The following is a 17,886-nucleotide window of genomic DNA, read 5'->3' on the forward strand; positions in this document are numbered from 1 at the left end:
CAAGGGGAATTCAGAAAGAAATTACATATCCACATGTGCTGGCTCAGGAAAGTTCATTCCTAATGTCTTTATTCAACTGTCTTCACTGAAACTTTCCAGATTTTTCCCAGTTTTTGGAACTGCTGTGACTGTGAGCACCACTCTGTGAGTGGAGCTATCCCTGAGATGTAAATGATGGTAATGACGATGGCATAAAGAGGAAACAGGAAGGCTTCTTAAACATATCAAGGGGAGGAAAAGAGCAGAAAATAGATGTGCATCTGCTTTTCCTCCAGCACCCTGGAGAGGTGAAAAGAAGGCAGAGAGAACAGGAGTTTTCTCTTGCTGTGAAAAACCTCCTCTTTCCTCCTGAGCTACTGACAAGTAGATTTAGGGAAGAGGGAAAAAGGACATTTGTAGAGCTAAGAAAAAAAGGAGGAGGCTTGGAAGACCTAATTAACAGACTCTATCCCAAGTCACTTCTGTTCAGCTGCATCACAAAAGTCTGACAGAGATGCATGGGACCACAGCAACCTGCTGAAGGGAGTAAGGCACTGTAAACAAAACCAGCCACTGAAAATCCACCCCCCTCCAAATTCAGGGGGTTGGGAAGGGGAGGGGGCTGCAGCTGAAGGCCTGTTTTCCTGCTAACTAATAAATTTAGTTTACTGAACCTTTTGTGGGTCTCTTTTAAGGTTGTTTGTTGATTAAAGCGGCAAACAACAAACTTAGCCTTAATTTATGCTTCTTTTAACATTTCAAGCTTGGGGGGGGATGCTTTTTATAGGAGTTAATGAGGCAGAATGGGTTCTTTCTAGGGAAGATATTTTCTCACCAAATTAAAACCTGTATTGAAAATAAAATAATGAGATGAAGGTAGCTTTTCTTTCAGAAGTAAATAAATCTCAGAGTAGGAAACTTCTCACGCACTTGGAACTGTCCTTATGGAAGAGATCTGAGAGCAGCAGGTTCAGGAGATGATCTCTCTCTCTCTTTTTTTTTTTTTTTTTAATTATGCCTTCCTTCTTCCAGGACAGTAATAAGCCATTATCTGATGAAAATATGCAAACAGGTCCTGCATGTGAGAGCAGAGAAGCAATGGGAGCTCAGCAAAGGAGAAAATCATAGAATCCCAGAGTGCCAGGGTGGAAGGGACCTCAAGGATCCCCTGCTCCAACCCTTCTGATATTATTTTTTATCTGAGATCTCTCAGCACCCCAGAGAGCTGAGACTTCAAACTTTCCAAAGTGGGGGAATCCCCCCCTTCCCCTGGGAGACCATTCCAAGGTCTGACTGGCCTCATGGGGAAAAATTTCCCTCTTGTGTCCCATGGGAATCTCCCCAGGAGCACCTTGTGCCCATTGCCCCTTGTCCTGCCCAGGTGACTCCTTGTGACCAGGGAGTCTCCAGCTGATTTGTGGCCCCCTTTAAGTTCTGGAACATCACAATAAGGTCTCCCCTGAGCCTTCTCTTCTCAAGGCTGAACAAACCCAGTTTCTCAGCCTCTGTTCAGTTCTCTTTTGCTACAGGAGAGCCACAAACCATCGAATCATGGAATGGTTTGGGTTGGAAGGGACCTTAAAGACCATCAAGATTCACCCCCCTGCCTGTGCAGGGACACCTCCCACCAGCCCAGGCTGCCCATGGCAGGGACCCACTGTGCCACCTTAGGTACCTGTGCAAGGCTTAACACAGAATGCCACCCAAGAGGTAATTTTCTAAATGAAGGCTTCCTTGCTGCCTCAAGTCAAGTGCATTTTGCCAGTCTGGTGTAGCAGCAGAAGCAAAACAAAGTCCCTGCCCGGGCAGTGCTGGGTGACACAGGATGTTATTCATTAGGGACCAGCAGGCAGAACACAGCCCCTGTGTGACAGGAGAGCACCAGCCCTGGGTTCTGTCAGCCAGGGGAAAGAAAGCCTCCCTTTCATTGCAGCTGCAAGCAGACTGCAGTGATAACCCTGCCTGGCTGCACCAACAAGGTACAGCACTGCCTGCTGCAGTCTGCCCCATGGCTGGGGATGCTTCTCAATGAGATGTCAGGACTTGCTCAGGAAAGAAACACACCTTTTGGGCTATTCACTACCAAAAGGCTTTTTTTTTTTTTTTGGCTTGGATTTTTTTTTATTTTTTTTTTTTTCCTAAATCATCTGTACTTTATGGGCAAGACTGGGGCTAAGCATGCTCTGGAGCACAGGTATGGTATTTTCCCTTCCACCTTGACAGAATGGGAAGAGAAGTCTTAATTCCTAGCTCAGCACACTAGAATTAGAGTGTTAGATTTTAGGAGGGTTTTTAAAGATTGTTTTCAATCACACCACAAGAGGCACTTCTAGGCACAGGCAAAAAGCTCTGAGCTGCTCTGAGCTGCCCCAAGTCTCCTTCCAGGATAGCTGCAACTTTCCCTCTGTCTGCCTTGGTATCTCTCATGAAAAGGGAATCCTAACCACCTCTTCAAAAATGTAAGGTTTAAAGTGTCCTGGCAGGAGCAAAGAGTCAGTATTTGAAATGAGGATGCAAACAGGTTTGCTGCTGGTTTGGAGAGCAAGCAGCTGCTATTTAAATGAGAAACTGCCCACCTTGAGTAAACATGTGTGGTGTGTACAGTGCTTCTGATGAGCTGAAGAGGCCAAAGGATGTCACTGTTGCTCTACAGAAACAAAAAAATGAGAAATTTAACCAAAATGTGCTTCTAGGAGACAGAAACTTCCACTGGTGTGTGGCAGTTGGGTTGGACAGCTTCTTCAGGGGCTGCTGAGTGCATGTCTCATGTTTTATATTGTTAGCTCCAGAGATAAGGTCAGGCTCATGGCTGGGTGTAAAGTGGAAGGCTGTTAGCAAGCTGACAAAGATGCAGGCTGGGAAGCAGAACCATCATGTCCAGGCAGACAGGGCTTGCAGAGCAGGCAGAATATCAATTTCTGCTCTACTCTACACTCCACAGCCTAAGTGGGAGCAAACACTGAGAAACTGCCCCACAGGCTGAAAATCAGGTTAGTTTTTTAGCTGGGTTTGCATCCTAAAAGTCTCCAGCACTCCCCTCCCCCCTTGTAATATTCCTGCTGTTGGAAGCACAGCAGCTCTGGGATTAAACAGCAGATACAAGGTCACCTTTCCCAAAACATCCAGAAACATTGGGTGTCCACAAGTTTAATGGGTCCTGTGCAATCTGGCCTATGCCTGAAAACTGGGACTTGGTCATTTAAATCTGAAGCAGCTGCTCAGGCACTTCAGGTAATTTCACAACTCTTGCCTTGGGGGTTTTATCTTGAGCCAGATTTTTCCAAGCAGTTATAAACCTCAGGGTTCCTTCTATTTTACCACTTCATTTACAACCTCTCCAAAGCCTCAGCAGTCAGAAGTATTTGTTGCTTAGTTTACTGGGAAGGATTCAGGCTTGTGCAGCATGATGCTGAGTGCTGGGAGAAACTAGGTCACCAAGAGGCTGCTGTGGTGACTGCCAGGGATGCAGCTGCCCTGTTTCTAGGTCAGTGGTCACTTCTACTTTAATGGCTTTATAAAGGTCTAACAAATAGAGTTTTTGCTTGCAGTCTTATGTGCAAGTCAGTAGCCAGCATTTAATGGAAGGTTCCTTCCAGCTGATCCTCACTGTTCTGATGAGAGATAATTCACACTGACAAAGCCCAGGGAAAGGCAGAGCCAGAAGAGTACAGAAAATATGTCCCATCCTTATGGCTTTGTCCTTATAATATCCTCAGGTTGAGGAAAGACAGGGGTCTGCAAACAGCCCTATCAAAGGCAGTACCCAGCCTCCAACTGCTCCAGGTTGCAGCTGCCCAGAAGCAAAGCTGCCTCTTAGAAACCTTCTGTCAGCCCACAGCCTCTGTGCTGCTGATGAAATCCTCTAAAGCTTTAACCTGTATAATATAACCATCTTCCCCACTGCCCCACAGCCTCTGTGGGCTCAGTTTCATATTTATCATACACACTGCCATGTCCCACAGGTAACATGCACTCCTGGTTTGCTCTGAGAGTTGTTCTGCTTTCTAAGAATGTTTCTGCTGCTGCCATCTCTTCTGCCCCCTCCATCCAGCTCACTAAGAGGTGAGTAATCTAATTTAAGAGCAAGTAAGGAGCACTGACTCTTATCACTTAGTAATTTGCAGTTAAATGCAGTTTGCACAACTCTGATGTAAGCTCCTGATGACAAGGTCCCCACCCTGTCTGTACCTTTTGGCAGGATCTCAGCACCCTGATCACCAGACCTGGGGGGTCATGATGAAGTCACCAAAACCAGAGACCAAAGTTCTGAATGGTATGAGGGAAAACAAAGAAAAATGCTTCAAAAGGTGTCAAGAGTGTGAAGTTTCTGCTCCAGATTCAATTCTGTCAAAATGTGGGAGCTGCAGTCTCAGTTGCCCCAGGTATACACAGAGCACACCTCTGTGACCAGGGCTCAGGCCAACTGCAATTTGTTTCCAGAAGGAAGAATTGTTACTTAATCAACAGGAAAAGACAAATGCCAGAAGCTTGCCTGAATTTAATAGGTTTGGATGCCAGAATACACTTGGAATCCCCCAAAGTCTTGGTAAGAAGAATAAATCAACTACTTTCCCATGCTGCTTCACAAGTAACCACTACACAAACCAATAAAACCAAAAAGGGAACTTCAACTGCAAAGAATTTAGTAGTGGGAGCACAGAGCAGCTACAAACCACAGAGAAATGAAAACCTCTAAGCTTGCAAAGGTAGATTCAGACCTGCAGATGCTCATCACCATCTTTGTAGGGAAAGTATGTATTTATAAAGAGAGCTGATGTGCCACCAACAGCACTGGAACACAGGACTCTGGTCTGCTCTCCAGCAATGAGCTTGGTCTGAGACATTTTCAAGATGCTGATGAAATGAATTAATTTGTGATCCTATGAACACCCTTAGGAAAGTCTTCTTGCTCCGTCTCAGCGTGGGCTGCACTCATTTAAGTCTCTCCCAAACCCAGGAATCCTGTGGTTTGCCTGTTTGTGACAAAGAGGCACAAGCCTGTGGCAGTCTGTGTCACACAGGGATGGAGGTGCTGGTGATGCTCACTCTGAGCTGCAGAGCTGCTTTGCAGAGCAGTGACTCTGGCTGCTCCATCCTGTTATTAGTCCTCTGGGAGGAGCTTACCACTTCCTGCAATGAAAACTACATTTGCCACACGTGTAAAGGCATAATTGGATTAACCTTCATTTTTTTTAACTTCCAAAACCTCACGATGCTGTGGTACCATGATATCAGTCACCCTCTGCTGTCAAACAATTGACTTCTTCTTAGCTTCCCTCACAAAATAAACTGTGGTTTACTTACACTGAAAGCCAAGCAGAGGAATCCACACGTAACACAGTAAACAACAAAAGAACAGAAACACTTGAATTTCTAAGTGGTAGAAAATGACTTCATCTGGAGTTAGGTGAAACACCTAAAAGTGTAGCTATCTAAATAAGAATTACTAGATTCAGTAGTGTCTAGGCTGCATCTCATGATGATTTTCTTGGCACTGTCATAGATATGAAGTATTTCTGTAAAGCCAAGCCAAGTTGTATTTTAATTCCCAAACACCTGGACCCCCAAAAAAGTAGTGACTTGAGCAGTGAAGTCCTCAGGAATCACAGAGTAATTCAAGACTCTGTGACAAGGGAGCACTGAAAGAGTGACCACTTAACAGGTGAGCAGCAGGCACTGAAAATGAGTCCCTGCCCTCAATCCACTCCCAATCCCTACAAAATACCTCAGTGCAGTTTGCACTAAGGATGGAGAGCCAGCAGGCAGAAGAGGAAGATGTCCTGACATTTTATAAGGTTAAGGTTAAATTATCAGACACAGTGTTGGTACAGAGCAAGGCTGCTCCACACCTGGTGTCCTAGGTCCTTACTCCTGATGAGAGAAAATACCCAGTGCCACTGTGGGCAGTTCTGCATCTGTGAAAGAAAGAAAGGTAAAGCAGATTGTTCTCTAGAACTGAAGCCACAAGATCACAAGTCCAGTGTTGGGTCTGGAAAACAGAGCTCTCTGCAGTCTCTACCACTTCAGGTAACTACTGATAATCTCCTAGCCAGCCCTTGAATAAACAAACTGACAGAAAAGGAGCAAATATTATGCACACATCTAATCACACATGCAAATGAAGGGAGGACAGGACTTGTCTGAGTGCCCACCTGCCATTCAGCTCCCAGGGTGATACAATGCTGTGCTGATCCACTTGTCACCAGCTCTACCACCACATTCAACAGCAGGGACAAACCCTGTCACTGCATGGAGTGAGTCCTTCCAGGGACTGAGCATGAGACAAATGCAGGATGCAAACAAACATTGACAGCACCATTTACAGGTTGCTGCCCGTGGCCTGGGCCAGGCTGGGGCTGCTTCACAGCAAAATGCCATTTGCTATGGTTGTCCCAACATAGCAGATCCAGCTGTGTTGACCCACACAGGTTCATGCTTAGGTGAAGAAGTAAACAGCACAACCCAGAATGAGAGTTGGCAGCCAAATTCATCATCCCCGGTCCCCCGGTCTCTGAGGGTCACAAATCACTCACAAAACATGACAGGCAAAAGGAGCAAAAGTTTTCACGATAGATGCTAAGAAGCCACAGCAAAAGGCTTTGCAGGAGGTCTGGTGTGGCCAGCTGGGGTGGTGAAGCACCAAGTGGGCCGTGAGGGTTGGCCCAGGTGGGATACGCACGGTTGGGATGGGGTCCAGAAGGATCTTCTGAGGTGTCTGCAGGGTGGGCTGCAGGGGAGCTCTGCCAGGAGGGTGTCCCTGCCCCATCAGCACTGTGGGATGTGCTGGGGAAGGCAGGCCAGAGGCAGGGAGGCAGCAGGAGCCTGCCCTGCTCACCCTTTGAACATGCAGGCAGCAGTAAGGAGAGCTGCAGGCAGCCCCAGCCTGGTGCATGCTGACACTGCAGGAATGACTGATGGCACTGACCTGATGGACTGCAGCAAGGCACAGCAAAAGGAGCAGCAGAGGGATGCAAGAGGGAGAAGCTAACCTGTTTGCTACCCCTTAGGAAAGCACTGCCATCTCCTATGAACTGGGTTTGTTCAGCCTTGAGAAGAGAAGGCTCAGGGGAGACCTTATTGTGATGTTCCAGAACTTAAAGGGGGCCACAAATCAGCTGGAGACTCCCTGGTCACAAGGAGTCACCTGGACAGGACAAGGGGCAATGGGCACAAGGTGCTCCTGGGGAGATTCCCATGGGACACAAGAGGGAAATTTTTCCCCATGAGGACAGTCAGACCTTGGAATGGTCTCCCAGGGGAAGGGGGGGATTCCCCCACTTGTGAAAGTTTGAAGTCTCAGCTCTCTGGGGTGCTGAGAGATCTCAGATAAACAATAATATCAGAAGGGTTGGAGCAGGGGGTCCTTGAGGTCCCTTCCACCCTGGCACTCTGGGATGCTGTGAATAGCAGGCCATCTGTTTGAGTGATCCTGAGCTGCCAGAGCTCCAGGAGATCAGCACTGCCTCACAGACCTGCACAAAGGAGTGATGATTTCTCCCACCCTACACTTAACTTCCGAGTCTGAAATGTTCTTATAAATAACCAGAAAATCTCCTCTTTCAGTTTCACAGTGGAGTCACAGCTCATTGGGAAATGATAATAAAAAGAAGCAAAGGTAATCCCAGCAGTTCTCACATCCTTTCTGGGTTTGATCAGTTACCCTTTACTGCCAGTTTCACAGCCACACCTAGAGGTGCTCTCAACCCAGCCCTTACGTTGGGAACTAAAGGCTGTGGTTGGGCAATAGCCTGGTTTTTCTTGGCCTCTTCTCCTCCAGCAATGAGAACCAGCCCTGGGAAAGTCCCTTCCTTCCCCACACAGAGCAGAACAGCAGGGCTGGCAGCTGGGGAAAAGCTTTTGTCACATGGGTCCCTCCTCCCCTTCACTGCTGCTGCCTCTCACCTGCCCTGGAGGGGAAGAGAAAGAGATGAAAAAGGCAGGAAGCAGTATGATGAAATTAATAAGGGAGCCCCAGCTAAATGACAGAGAAACCACACAGAAAATGAAACCCAGAGAAAGGCAGACAAGGGAATCCTTCTGAGAAAAAGTCACCTTGCTGGATCACATGTGAGAACCTTTCTGCCTATATTTTGTGCCATCCTATTAAATTAAATCATTAATTTCTCACAGGGGACACTACACATCATTTATAAAATTATTTAATTCCTTACTATGTTCTGAAAGAGAGTGTCTCAGTTAGGTCCATTGACACTAAATTAATTTAAGATTTTCTTATAAACTAATGGTTTTTGCCCCACTCCCCCTGCTGCAGAAGCTGAAGAAATAAGGAATTATTCGACCTTCCATTTAGACAGGGAAGCTAAAGCTCTGCTAAAATTGTAGATGAAGATCCTTAAAAAGCAGGATCTGAGTTTTAAACTCATGACCTGAGTTTTCAAAGCACAAGGTGGTTTGCAGACCTCACTGACTTCAAAGCCTCCTGCTCAAGCCATTCACACAGTTTTGGAAAAGGAGACAAAAGATAAGGATCCCTTCTGATTGCAAGCTTGGCCTGTAGGTCAGGTTGGGATGGGAACCAGGGCACAAGCACATCACAGACGTGGTGTGGGAGCTCACCCCACCACTTCACTGCAATCTGCTGTGCTTGCTCTGGGGGAAATTACATCTTTTCCCCCAGAAATGTCTACTTTTCCCAAGTGAGCTCTGCCCTGCCCTCTCACTGTCCTGCTACAGTGTGTACTTGCTAAATTTATGGTTATTTTTCCTTCCCCATGCCAGGGGGCTGTGTCTTCTCACTACATCAGTAACACGATATCAGTCTACCCTGAGCTTCATTAATGATGCCCTGAAATTCAAAATGTTTTTTTTAAAGAGCACCCAGGCAGAAGGACAGTGCTCTTCTTTGATCTTCAGCCTCCTCCTGCTCTGCTCCTTCCCTCCTCACTTCTGACACTGAACTCCTCCAGATGTCCCAAAGGACATGCCACCATAAAAGAGGACAAAAGCAAGGAAAGTACCAATAATGTCACTCCCAAACCAATACATCCACTTAGCATCTGTAATTACAGACAGGCAGGACAGATTCACAAGCCTTGTGCTGAAGACAGGAATATTTTTAATTACGTTTGGTCACTAGACTGCCAGGTAGCAAATTGTTCTGTCAAATTACCCAAGGATGGTTTCTCCCTTCTCATTGTGCACACCTCTGAAGCTGCTAATGCTGAAAGCAGCTACACCCTGGATTAAAGATCACCAGGGATGCCAACCATGGCCTTGCTAGTGCTTCCCAACAAGATGGTTTGCTGGATGGGTTCTTGTCAAGCACTGCAGGCAATGGAAGATTTTGCTTTAGAATTTGTCTTGACTGGATTAACATCATCTGTCCAGGCACCCCTGAGACCCCAGAGGGGCCCTGTGTAATGCTGTAATTAAATGGTAAAACACAACAGAGCATAAATGACAGGGTATTCATTCACATGTCAGACCTGGGACATAAACCCTTGTCAATGGCACTCCTGAAAAGAAAAAGAAATATCCTCTGATTCTTGCTCTGGGGTCAGAATTTGCAAGTTCCCATGAGACACAGGAGGAAAAGCAGGAGCTGTCTCTGCCACTGGCTGCAGCTCAGGTAGGTGGGCAGAATGATGCTAATATTGGGCATTTCTGAGCACATGCTGGCCAGCAAGCCCTGCTTTCTGTCTCAGGAGAGAAACACTTATGGTGACAAGTTAGGAGCAGTTGCAAAGGTAACTGGGACACTGAAAATAAAAGTGTGGCTCTCGACAGTCACAACGTGACCAGGACATGCACTGTGTCACTGCAGGGAATGGAATAAAGGCAATGAACAAGGATGGAGCAAAAGCATCCCAACCACAGGGAATGCAGGAGAACATTTTAAGGCAATGTAAACTTCCTCCTATTGCAACACAAAAGCTGCATTTAGCTTCTTAATCTGATTTATTCTGCCCGCAGAAAATGCAGTCGGGCTCTGACTCAGCCACTTCCCAGGGTAAGGAAAAGAGACCATCCTCTCCTATAAATGCTGTGACATCTCCTCCTCAGAAGCACATCCTACTGAGGCAGATAAGTCAGTGAGCACCATTACCAGTGTTCTGCACCCAGCTGAAAGCTTCAGGTTTAACAGTGAGATGTGAAGCTTTACCATGTCACATCAAGTAAGTGCTTCACAGGTTCACAGAGTGAAACTCCTGCTAAGATTCCTTTGGTGGCTTTCTTCAGTCTGCCCTACTGCCCCTGTGACAACATTTATACAGGAAAAGGTTCAAAGTTACCTGTCAGAGACATGGTTTTTAAGGGTTAAAGCAAGTCCTGGGGAAAATGAAGGCACCTTGGCATTCATCAGTTCCAAGACACAAGAAAACATTTGTACTTCTGTTAATCTGAAGTGCCTGCCCAAGAGCTTTGCTCAAAGCAGGACCTTCCTTCTGCAAATATTCATACATAACTGAGGCTCCATTAAACCCCTGTCTGTTCAGTTGCCATCAGATGAGCCACAAACCTTCCTGCATCCTGCTGGCAGAGCTGTTGTAGAAGGACCTTTGGCCATGAGCTGCCAATGTGCTCAGGAAAGGCCAAGTCAATGCCTATGATGGGGGCCTGGCTGCTACATGATCCTGTTCAGAGTTTCCACGTGTTTCGAAGAGGAAAGGAAGTCTCAAGCTAAAAAATGCTTTGGCTCTGACAGAAAATTATTATTTTCATGAGGAAAGCCACTGCCATGGGACAGGGAAATGACACCACACTGTCCTGGGAAGGTTCCTACTCAGTTAGCAGGTTTGCTGGAGCAATGTCTCTCCTGATGGCTTTCCTCCTCTCCCCAGGCAGATAAACTGTGAGGAAATGTGTGACATAACATCCCTCCACAAAACCCAACCTTCTAAAGAGAGGGGAAGAATAAGTCACCTGAAATAGAAATATTTTATCTTTTAATCCCCAAATTCCCATGTCTTTTTTTTGTTGTTTTGTTTTGCTGACAGGGTTCTGGACTACCAGACCCACCACTGTTACTACTGATTTACTGCTGGTTATAGATAAAATATGGTTATAAGAATAAAAATGTGAAAATGCAAGTTCTCAGAGACTCATCAAGGAAAACTGCCCAGCTCCACATATGAGGGGTTTCAGAACTAGGCTTTTGATTCAGTCCCAGTATTTTATTTCAGCTCTTAAGGACATGTTGTGGGTTTTTAAAAAGTTTGGACCTGTGACTGAATATTTCCAAAGATAAAAACTGAAGCTTTTTGATTTCTACCAAATGTGACTTTGGTCTTGTGAGCTGGGGAGCAGAACTGGAGGATGTCCTCACTGCAGCCAATGCACCCATGTAACCAGACAATCCTTCTGCACAAGAAATGCAGTAAAAACCAGATAAAGTGACTGAGAGTCTTTGGAGAGGCCTGGATGTCTCTTGGCAAAGGCCAGACATTCAAGGTCTTATTATTCCCTAGCACATACTATATATCAAGAAAAATAAACATGTGGTGCTCACAGTTATTTCCCATTTACTCCAGAATAAGGCAGAACACACTCAGACCCCAAAGTCACTGCTTGAGAACTGCTAGTGAGCTCTCTGCAAAGCCCTGAGCCACCCATCATGCATACACTATTAATTTTAAGGGGATAAGTAATGCAAGGAAAATTTTAAAATCCCATGCAGTCAACCCACAACATTCCAAGCCATTTACTGAGTTGTTTTTTTATCATTTTATAGGGTTTTTTAACAGTATCAGACACTGTCCTGCTTGATTCATTAGTTTGGTCTGCAGTGAATAACTGGAGGTTTTTACAAGTCTGCAAACACTCCACTATCCTGTTATTCTAAGCCACACTCTACTAGCAGTGCTCATGGACAGGCTGAGAGCTGCTCTCCCTGCAGACCTGGGGCTTGCTTTTTTTTATGGCTTTCCTCTTTTTTTTTCTTTTCTTTTTTTTTTTTTTTTAATTTTTCCTTTTGGTGGGAGCTGGGGGAAGGCAGTGACAGCTGATCCATAATGTGCTGGCTTGTTCTGCCTCTCAGCCTCCAGCATGTCAGATGTGATTTTCAGCACAGACCCCAAAACCTCATGAAACCAACCCTGCAGAGCAAGAGGTGCAGGCAGTGACTTTCTGACACTTTTCAGGAATTGCCATGGCTGGGAAATTCTCATGCCCCACCACCCACCCTGAGTAACCCTCATCACAAAACAGGGCTGAATGCCTTCAGAAATGATTCGGGTCAGAGCAAACGTTGCTCATGTTTTATCACCCGGGAAACTCAGAAACTTTCCAAGAATGAAGTTATGGGGGGCAGGCAAGCTGGGGAGCTCTGCTCCACTGTCTCTGCAGACAACAAGGCCTCAGTGTCAAAGCCACAAGCCCAAGGGCAGAGAGAGAGGAGAAGAAAGCCACCCTGAGAACCTGCAGCACGCTGCTTACAGACAGGTGCCTGAATACTAAAGACAGAGACACAGAGGGAACAAGCAGCAAGACACAGGCATGAATGGAATAGATTTTACAGCCTGGCATGAGGAATTTAAGGAATTAAGAGGGTTCCTTTTGTTTCCCAGCTTAGCAGAAATATTCAGGCTTTAATTATCACTCATCTTGTTGATGGAACATAAATCCCCAAGAATCCCCTTCTGGGGCACTCTGCTGTCTTTGACTTACCTGACATGCAGAAAGAATTTGATTTTGTGCCTGACATTGCTGTCAGCAAAGCAGAGAAATTGGTGTTAGAGGTTTTAGCCTCCTCTGTTGATCTCAGCTTGCACAGTTTGAGGACTTCAGACAGACATTAAACAAAGAAGCCCAGTGTGCTGTTTCCCTAAATTCCAGGGGTGCTGGCAGTCACCTCCTCCAGCACATGGGCTCTATACCCAAGGGCTTGATCCTCCAGGGCTGCTCCTGCTGTCCCCACACCAGCACGGGGGGGATCCAGATCCTTTCAGTGGAATTGCTCACATTCTTACAGCTGATCATGATCTTAAAGCTTTGCTGGTTCAAACCAGAATGTTTGGCAGTCATTTGGGAACCACTGCTTTTGGTGAGCCTTCTTCTCAGCTCTGCTGATGCCCTTCCTGGGGACACTGCCTGCAACAGGAGATGGCACTGCACTGCAACCTCCTGGTGGCAGCAACCTCTTCTTCTGCATGAGAAGCCCAACAAAGGTCCCCAGTAAGTGATGAAGGCAATGGAATTATGAGTAGAGCCATTTCCAGACCCTGGGACAGGTCAGAGCCAGGCCAAAGTGTCACCCATGCATTTTTAGTTTGTTTTTAACTGTGTCAGTACTGACAAGTAAAGTGAGTAGTGAAAACCTCACGACCTTCATGCCTGAAGCCACCACCCACTGATTTTTGGAAGATTCACCATGAAAGGTGCACTGCAGGTCTGAGCCCAAGGTGTGTATTAACAGCTTCAAGAGTCTTTAGCTCAGGTTTCATGGCAAATCTCCCTCTAATTCACCTTCATTTCTGTTAGAGCCCAGATGGGTTTAAAGACAATGTCAGGTGAAAGATCTGCAGGGAGTTAAAGCCCCCATTGTCCATGGGGCTGACTTTAATCCCCCAGCAGCACAGAGTCATGGAGCACATTTCAGGAGCTCTATTCTGCCCCATTTGCCCCCCCTGTTTCTTCCACCAGGGGCACAGGAATGTGACTGAGAATAAACCCATCAGCCTAAGAGAAGCCTCCTCCCTGCATCTCTAGGACTGGGTGCAGTTGATGCCCAGGATTTAAAGGAACTCACTCTGTTGTTGTGCCCTCTGGCAAACCCCACTCAAAGCAGGAGCCAGGTTTTACAGCATAAACAAAGCAGGTTGCTCAATAACTGAGCTGGCAGACTGGTTGGAAAGGTTGTGCTTCCCATCTGGCAAAGGAGCAAGGTGGTCTCTTGACCTCAGGAACAAATCCTGCCCCTGCTTTTGGGAAACAGGCATCACCCATGGGTCCTACCCATGGTGATAAGGGGTGGTGATCAGTAAGGACAGCTCCCAGAGATTAGCTCCTGAGACAGCAGGAATCCTGCTTGGCTTAACCTTAAAGAACATGGGCTAGCAGACAGATGATTGACTTTTTTACATTTTACAATTTTTTTTAGGAATGGACATAAGATGTGGGGCCAAATTCCCAGGGACCTGCTTTCCAGCCTCTACCCCATTCTTCTCTCTTTCTCCAGAAAAAGGATGTTGGAAACATCTACCTGCAGGAGAAGGAGTAAGGAAAGCCAGTGGCAGAGCTCAGGAGCTGGGCAGGGCACCATGCCTGTGTACCAGGATATCTTCCTGAAGGTAATCAGAGAATGCTTTTCCTGGAATGCTCTTAGAATCTTTCCTCATTCCTGCCTCACAGAAACAGCAATGTTTAATAATACCATCTCCCTTCAGCATGAACTATGACTGCTTTGTTCAGTCACAGCAGCTATTCCAGTGTACTCCTCATTTCCCTGGAGGGAGCCTGAAATGGCAGTGACACTGACAAATAAAAACCTTCTCATCAAGCACATGTTATCCTTGGTGAATCCATCTTTGAACACCAGCCCCTGAGAGCAGACGTGGGTGAGCAAATGTGACAGCAGGAACTCAGGACTGGCACAAGATTTGCACCAGAGTCATTTTCATTAAAAAGATAAGATCCTGCAGAATTCTTAGGCAGCTTATGGTAACTAGGAACCCTTATTCAGGCTTTTAAAAAGCCATTTGTTACAAGGTCTCACAAGCTCCCCCCTGCACAGGGGTAAGGCAGATGAAAGATGCCTGCCCATTAAGTTCCATGAGAGAAAAAAATTTAAGGACTTTGAAATGAAAGTGAGATCCTCTTACACACAACGAGACTATGAAAAAATAACTCTTAGGACTTTTCTTTAGGCAAAGCACAAATCCAGTGCCACCCTGGAGAGAAGTGGCAGAGCTGGGAGCAGAATGGGGTCTCACATATCTGAACCTAATGGAAAGAGGAATACTCAGTGCAGAGCAAAGGAAGGCTGCAAGGATCAGTCGCAGCAGCTCTGAGGAGTACAGAACTGCACCTACTGGGGCTTGCCACCAAGCACTTCACAGATTTCCATGTTCAGAGCTGTTCTCAGTAACAGCAAGTGCTGTTTCATGTCCAGCTGCTGGGGATGATTTTGCAAAAGAAATGACTGTTTTTCCATAACACAAACCTGTGGATGCAGATGGGATTCAGGGCATGCAGCTCAGTGCACACATGCATAAGAAAGAAACCCCACGCCTTTCTGCTACTGAGTGGTGCTTTCAGAGCCAACCTCACACACCTAACAGGCACAAGTGGTACAATACATTCAAAAAGAGCTTGTGCTCCTGCTTGACCAGGCTGTTAACGTGGCATCTCCTCATTTATTTGTGAATCAGCTCTTTGGAAGTTACCTGAAAAGTGCAAGCCTCACAAAAACTTTTGAACATCACGTTTGCTTCTTAACACAAAAGAGAAAGAGGAGTCTGACAGAGGATGGAAGGCTCATCTATCTCACAAGACAAATCTCTTGAAGGGCAGGAAGCAGCCCTGAGAGCAGCCACACTGCTGTGCCACTCAGTGCTTCCAAACATCCCAGCCAGTGTCACTGATCAAATCAATGGATTTGGGGCAAATACCTCCATGCTGTAAGGTCACAGGCAACACACTGGTGTGACAAATAGGCCTGGCCTGCTGAATCAGCCCTTGGGGCTGCACTGCCTCAGTGCTGGCCCTAATGCCCTTTGGGCTGATGAGGACTCCCTGATATCACAGGGCATTCCTGGAGATTCCTGCTGCCCCAGGGCTTGACTCTGCCTTTTGCTCTGCTCTGATGGCATCAAGGACTGCTGGTCCCTAACCCCTGAGCAGGGCTCCTATCAGATAACAGCCTGCAATAATCAGAGCCCCTGTCCTGATTCCAAGGGATACTCACTGCCTCCAGCTCCCAGGCAGGGAATTGTCCAGGTATTTGAAAAACGTTTTGTCCCAATCCCCTCTTTCAGTTACCTCTTCCCAACAAAGCATTGCAGGACTAGCCCTGATCCAAAGCATCCATGGGATAGGAACCAGGTCATGAAGTTGACCAAGCTGTTTATGAAAAAAGATTTGGGGCATTGCAAAGGAGCTGCTTCACCCTACCATCTGCTAAAAAAGAAATTCAGGATCAGTCACTCACATCAAGTCAAGCTGACATTGCTGAACCTCTCTGCCTTATCTGGACTGCAGATGAGCTCCTCAGCCTGTCTGTTCCTCAGCTGGTCAGACAAAACGGGGACAAGGAACAAAGCACCTTTCACCCCAGAGCATGCTGTGGGTCAGGAGGTCATAAGACAGCTCTAATTAACCTTGCAACTGCTGCTAAAAAGCTCAGGGCCCTGGAAAACACAACTCTGCACATCTCCCAGGGCACAGTCAGTGCTGGGAAGAACAAACATGAGTGTGGGCATCACTTGGCAGTTCAGGCCTGCAAGCTTTTACTCACATGAGTATTCCTTATTGTCTGATTAGTCCCACTGCAGTCATGAGGGGAGGGGGTGCCCATCTAAACCTGCAGAAGGAGGAGAAGAAGCCTTAGCAATGGAAACTCTGCTGAGACACAGTGCTATTCCTGCAGCCCCTTCATCTCTTGGGACTCTTCCCATTTCCCACTCTATCCCTTGGTTTTCCCTCTTCCTTCCCTCTAGTATTTGTCCTCAGCAGAGAGGCAAAAAGCTTGGAAAGAGCTGCTGGTGCTTTCCTGGTGGCCCACACACAGCTCAGGCTGGCTGTGCCCTGTGGCATTGCATCAGGTAGGTACACACAGGGGTGTAAAGACACAGAAACACCCTTAGGAGAGGCTTGGACTAACAAATCCATGACAGGAAAACCTGTTTACAGGAGCTGTTCCTGCTCAGTGCTACAGATCCTGCAGCTGGTCCTGGGGTCATTCCTGTGCTCCCTGCTCCCTCCTGAGACCCCCGAGCAGGGAAGGGGCTCTTGCTTCACTGCTTCTCTAGAAGGACAAATGCAACCTGTTTTTGGTGACCACCTGCACTTAGGTGTGTAAAATCATGTAACTAACAAGCAAAATACCCCACCAGGCATATGGGCAATTTGGAGCCAAACCAAACTCCCTGCTGGTCCTCACCACTTCTCTCCTAGCCCAGTTCTCTTTTTTTGCCCAGGGTGCAAACCAGCCATGGGTAACTTTTGGTTTTCTCTGAAGCCCTGCAGATGCCAACACCCACACACACCCATTCCCAACCCATGAGCTGTAAAATGGCTTCCAGCCCTGTGCCCTATGATTTATTTTCAACTTCTAACAAACGAGTAGAAGGAAGGCACAGAGCTGTTCTGCCCTGGGTTCTCCTCTGTGCCACAACTGCTTTATGGTACCTCCTGGGCCTTGCCATCTCCATTTCTGGTGGCCCTCACCAGAGCTGAAGCACTGCAGAACCCTCAGGGGTAGGGAAATGCCAGTGATAAGCATAAAAGTGAGTTAAGAGGCCAGCCTTTCAGGCAATACCATGACTACAGGGATGGCAGGAGCAGAGCAGTGCAGATGTAGATGGAAATGCAGATGAAATCCTGTAGATACTGAGCTACAGCTGCCTGGGTGCTCTGTTTATGACACGATCTTTGGGAGGTGCTGGAAGTGCAAACCAAGTTTGCAGTGCTCATGGTCCACAAAACCAGAAGGACCAGTTAGGTAATGGGGAAGAGGGGAAGCAGAGGTGAAGGTCACACTCTGTGAGCAGTGTCCCCACCTCCAAAGTGTGTGGGAGGCAGGAGAGCTCCCTGCCTGGCACTGCAGCCAGGGCATCCCTCCAGCTACACCAGCACCCACGTCCTGCATGCCCTGCACTGGAGTCCTGCTCCTGGGCACCTGGGGCCATGTAGAGCTGGGGGCTCCCAGGGGAGGGATGGGAGAGAGGATGATGAAGGCTCTGTTTCTCTTTTTTAGCTTCAAAAGGCTCATTCTTGAATGACTGAGGC

The 17,886-nt window shown here is 47.0% G+C and overlaps 1 protein-coding gene across 3 annotated transcripts in view; it reads right to left on the minus strand.

The window, feature by feature from the left end:
* The window catches only part of SHROOM3 (shroom family member 3), a 132,535-nt gene that overhangs the window by 52,440 nt on the left and 62,209 nt on the right, over positions 1-17,886 (minus strand). Inside the window, exon 2 of one of the 3 annotated variants that reach the window (XM_071744138.1) lies at positions 16,394-16,459. The exons of the other annotated variants lie outside the window; for them this stretch is intronic. Coding sequence (XP_071600239.1) covers positions 16,394-16,395 — 2 coding nt within the window. The 5' untranslated portion in view covers positions 16,396-16,459. The remainder of the gene's footprint in view (positions 1-16,393; positions 16,460-17,886) is intronic. 3 annotated transcript variants of the gene reach the window in all.

This window comes from Heliangelus exortis, chromosome 4 (genome assembly GCF_036169615.1).
Source record: "Heliangelus exortis chromosome 4, bHelExo1.hap1, whole genome shotgun sequence".
NCBI lineage: Eukaryota > Metazoa > Chordata > Aves > Apodiformes > Trochilidae > Heliangelus > Heliangelus exortis.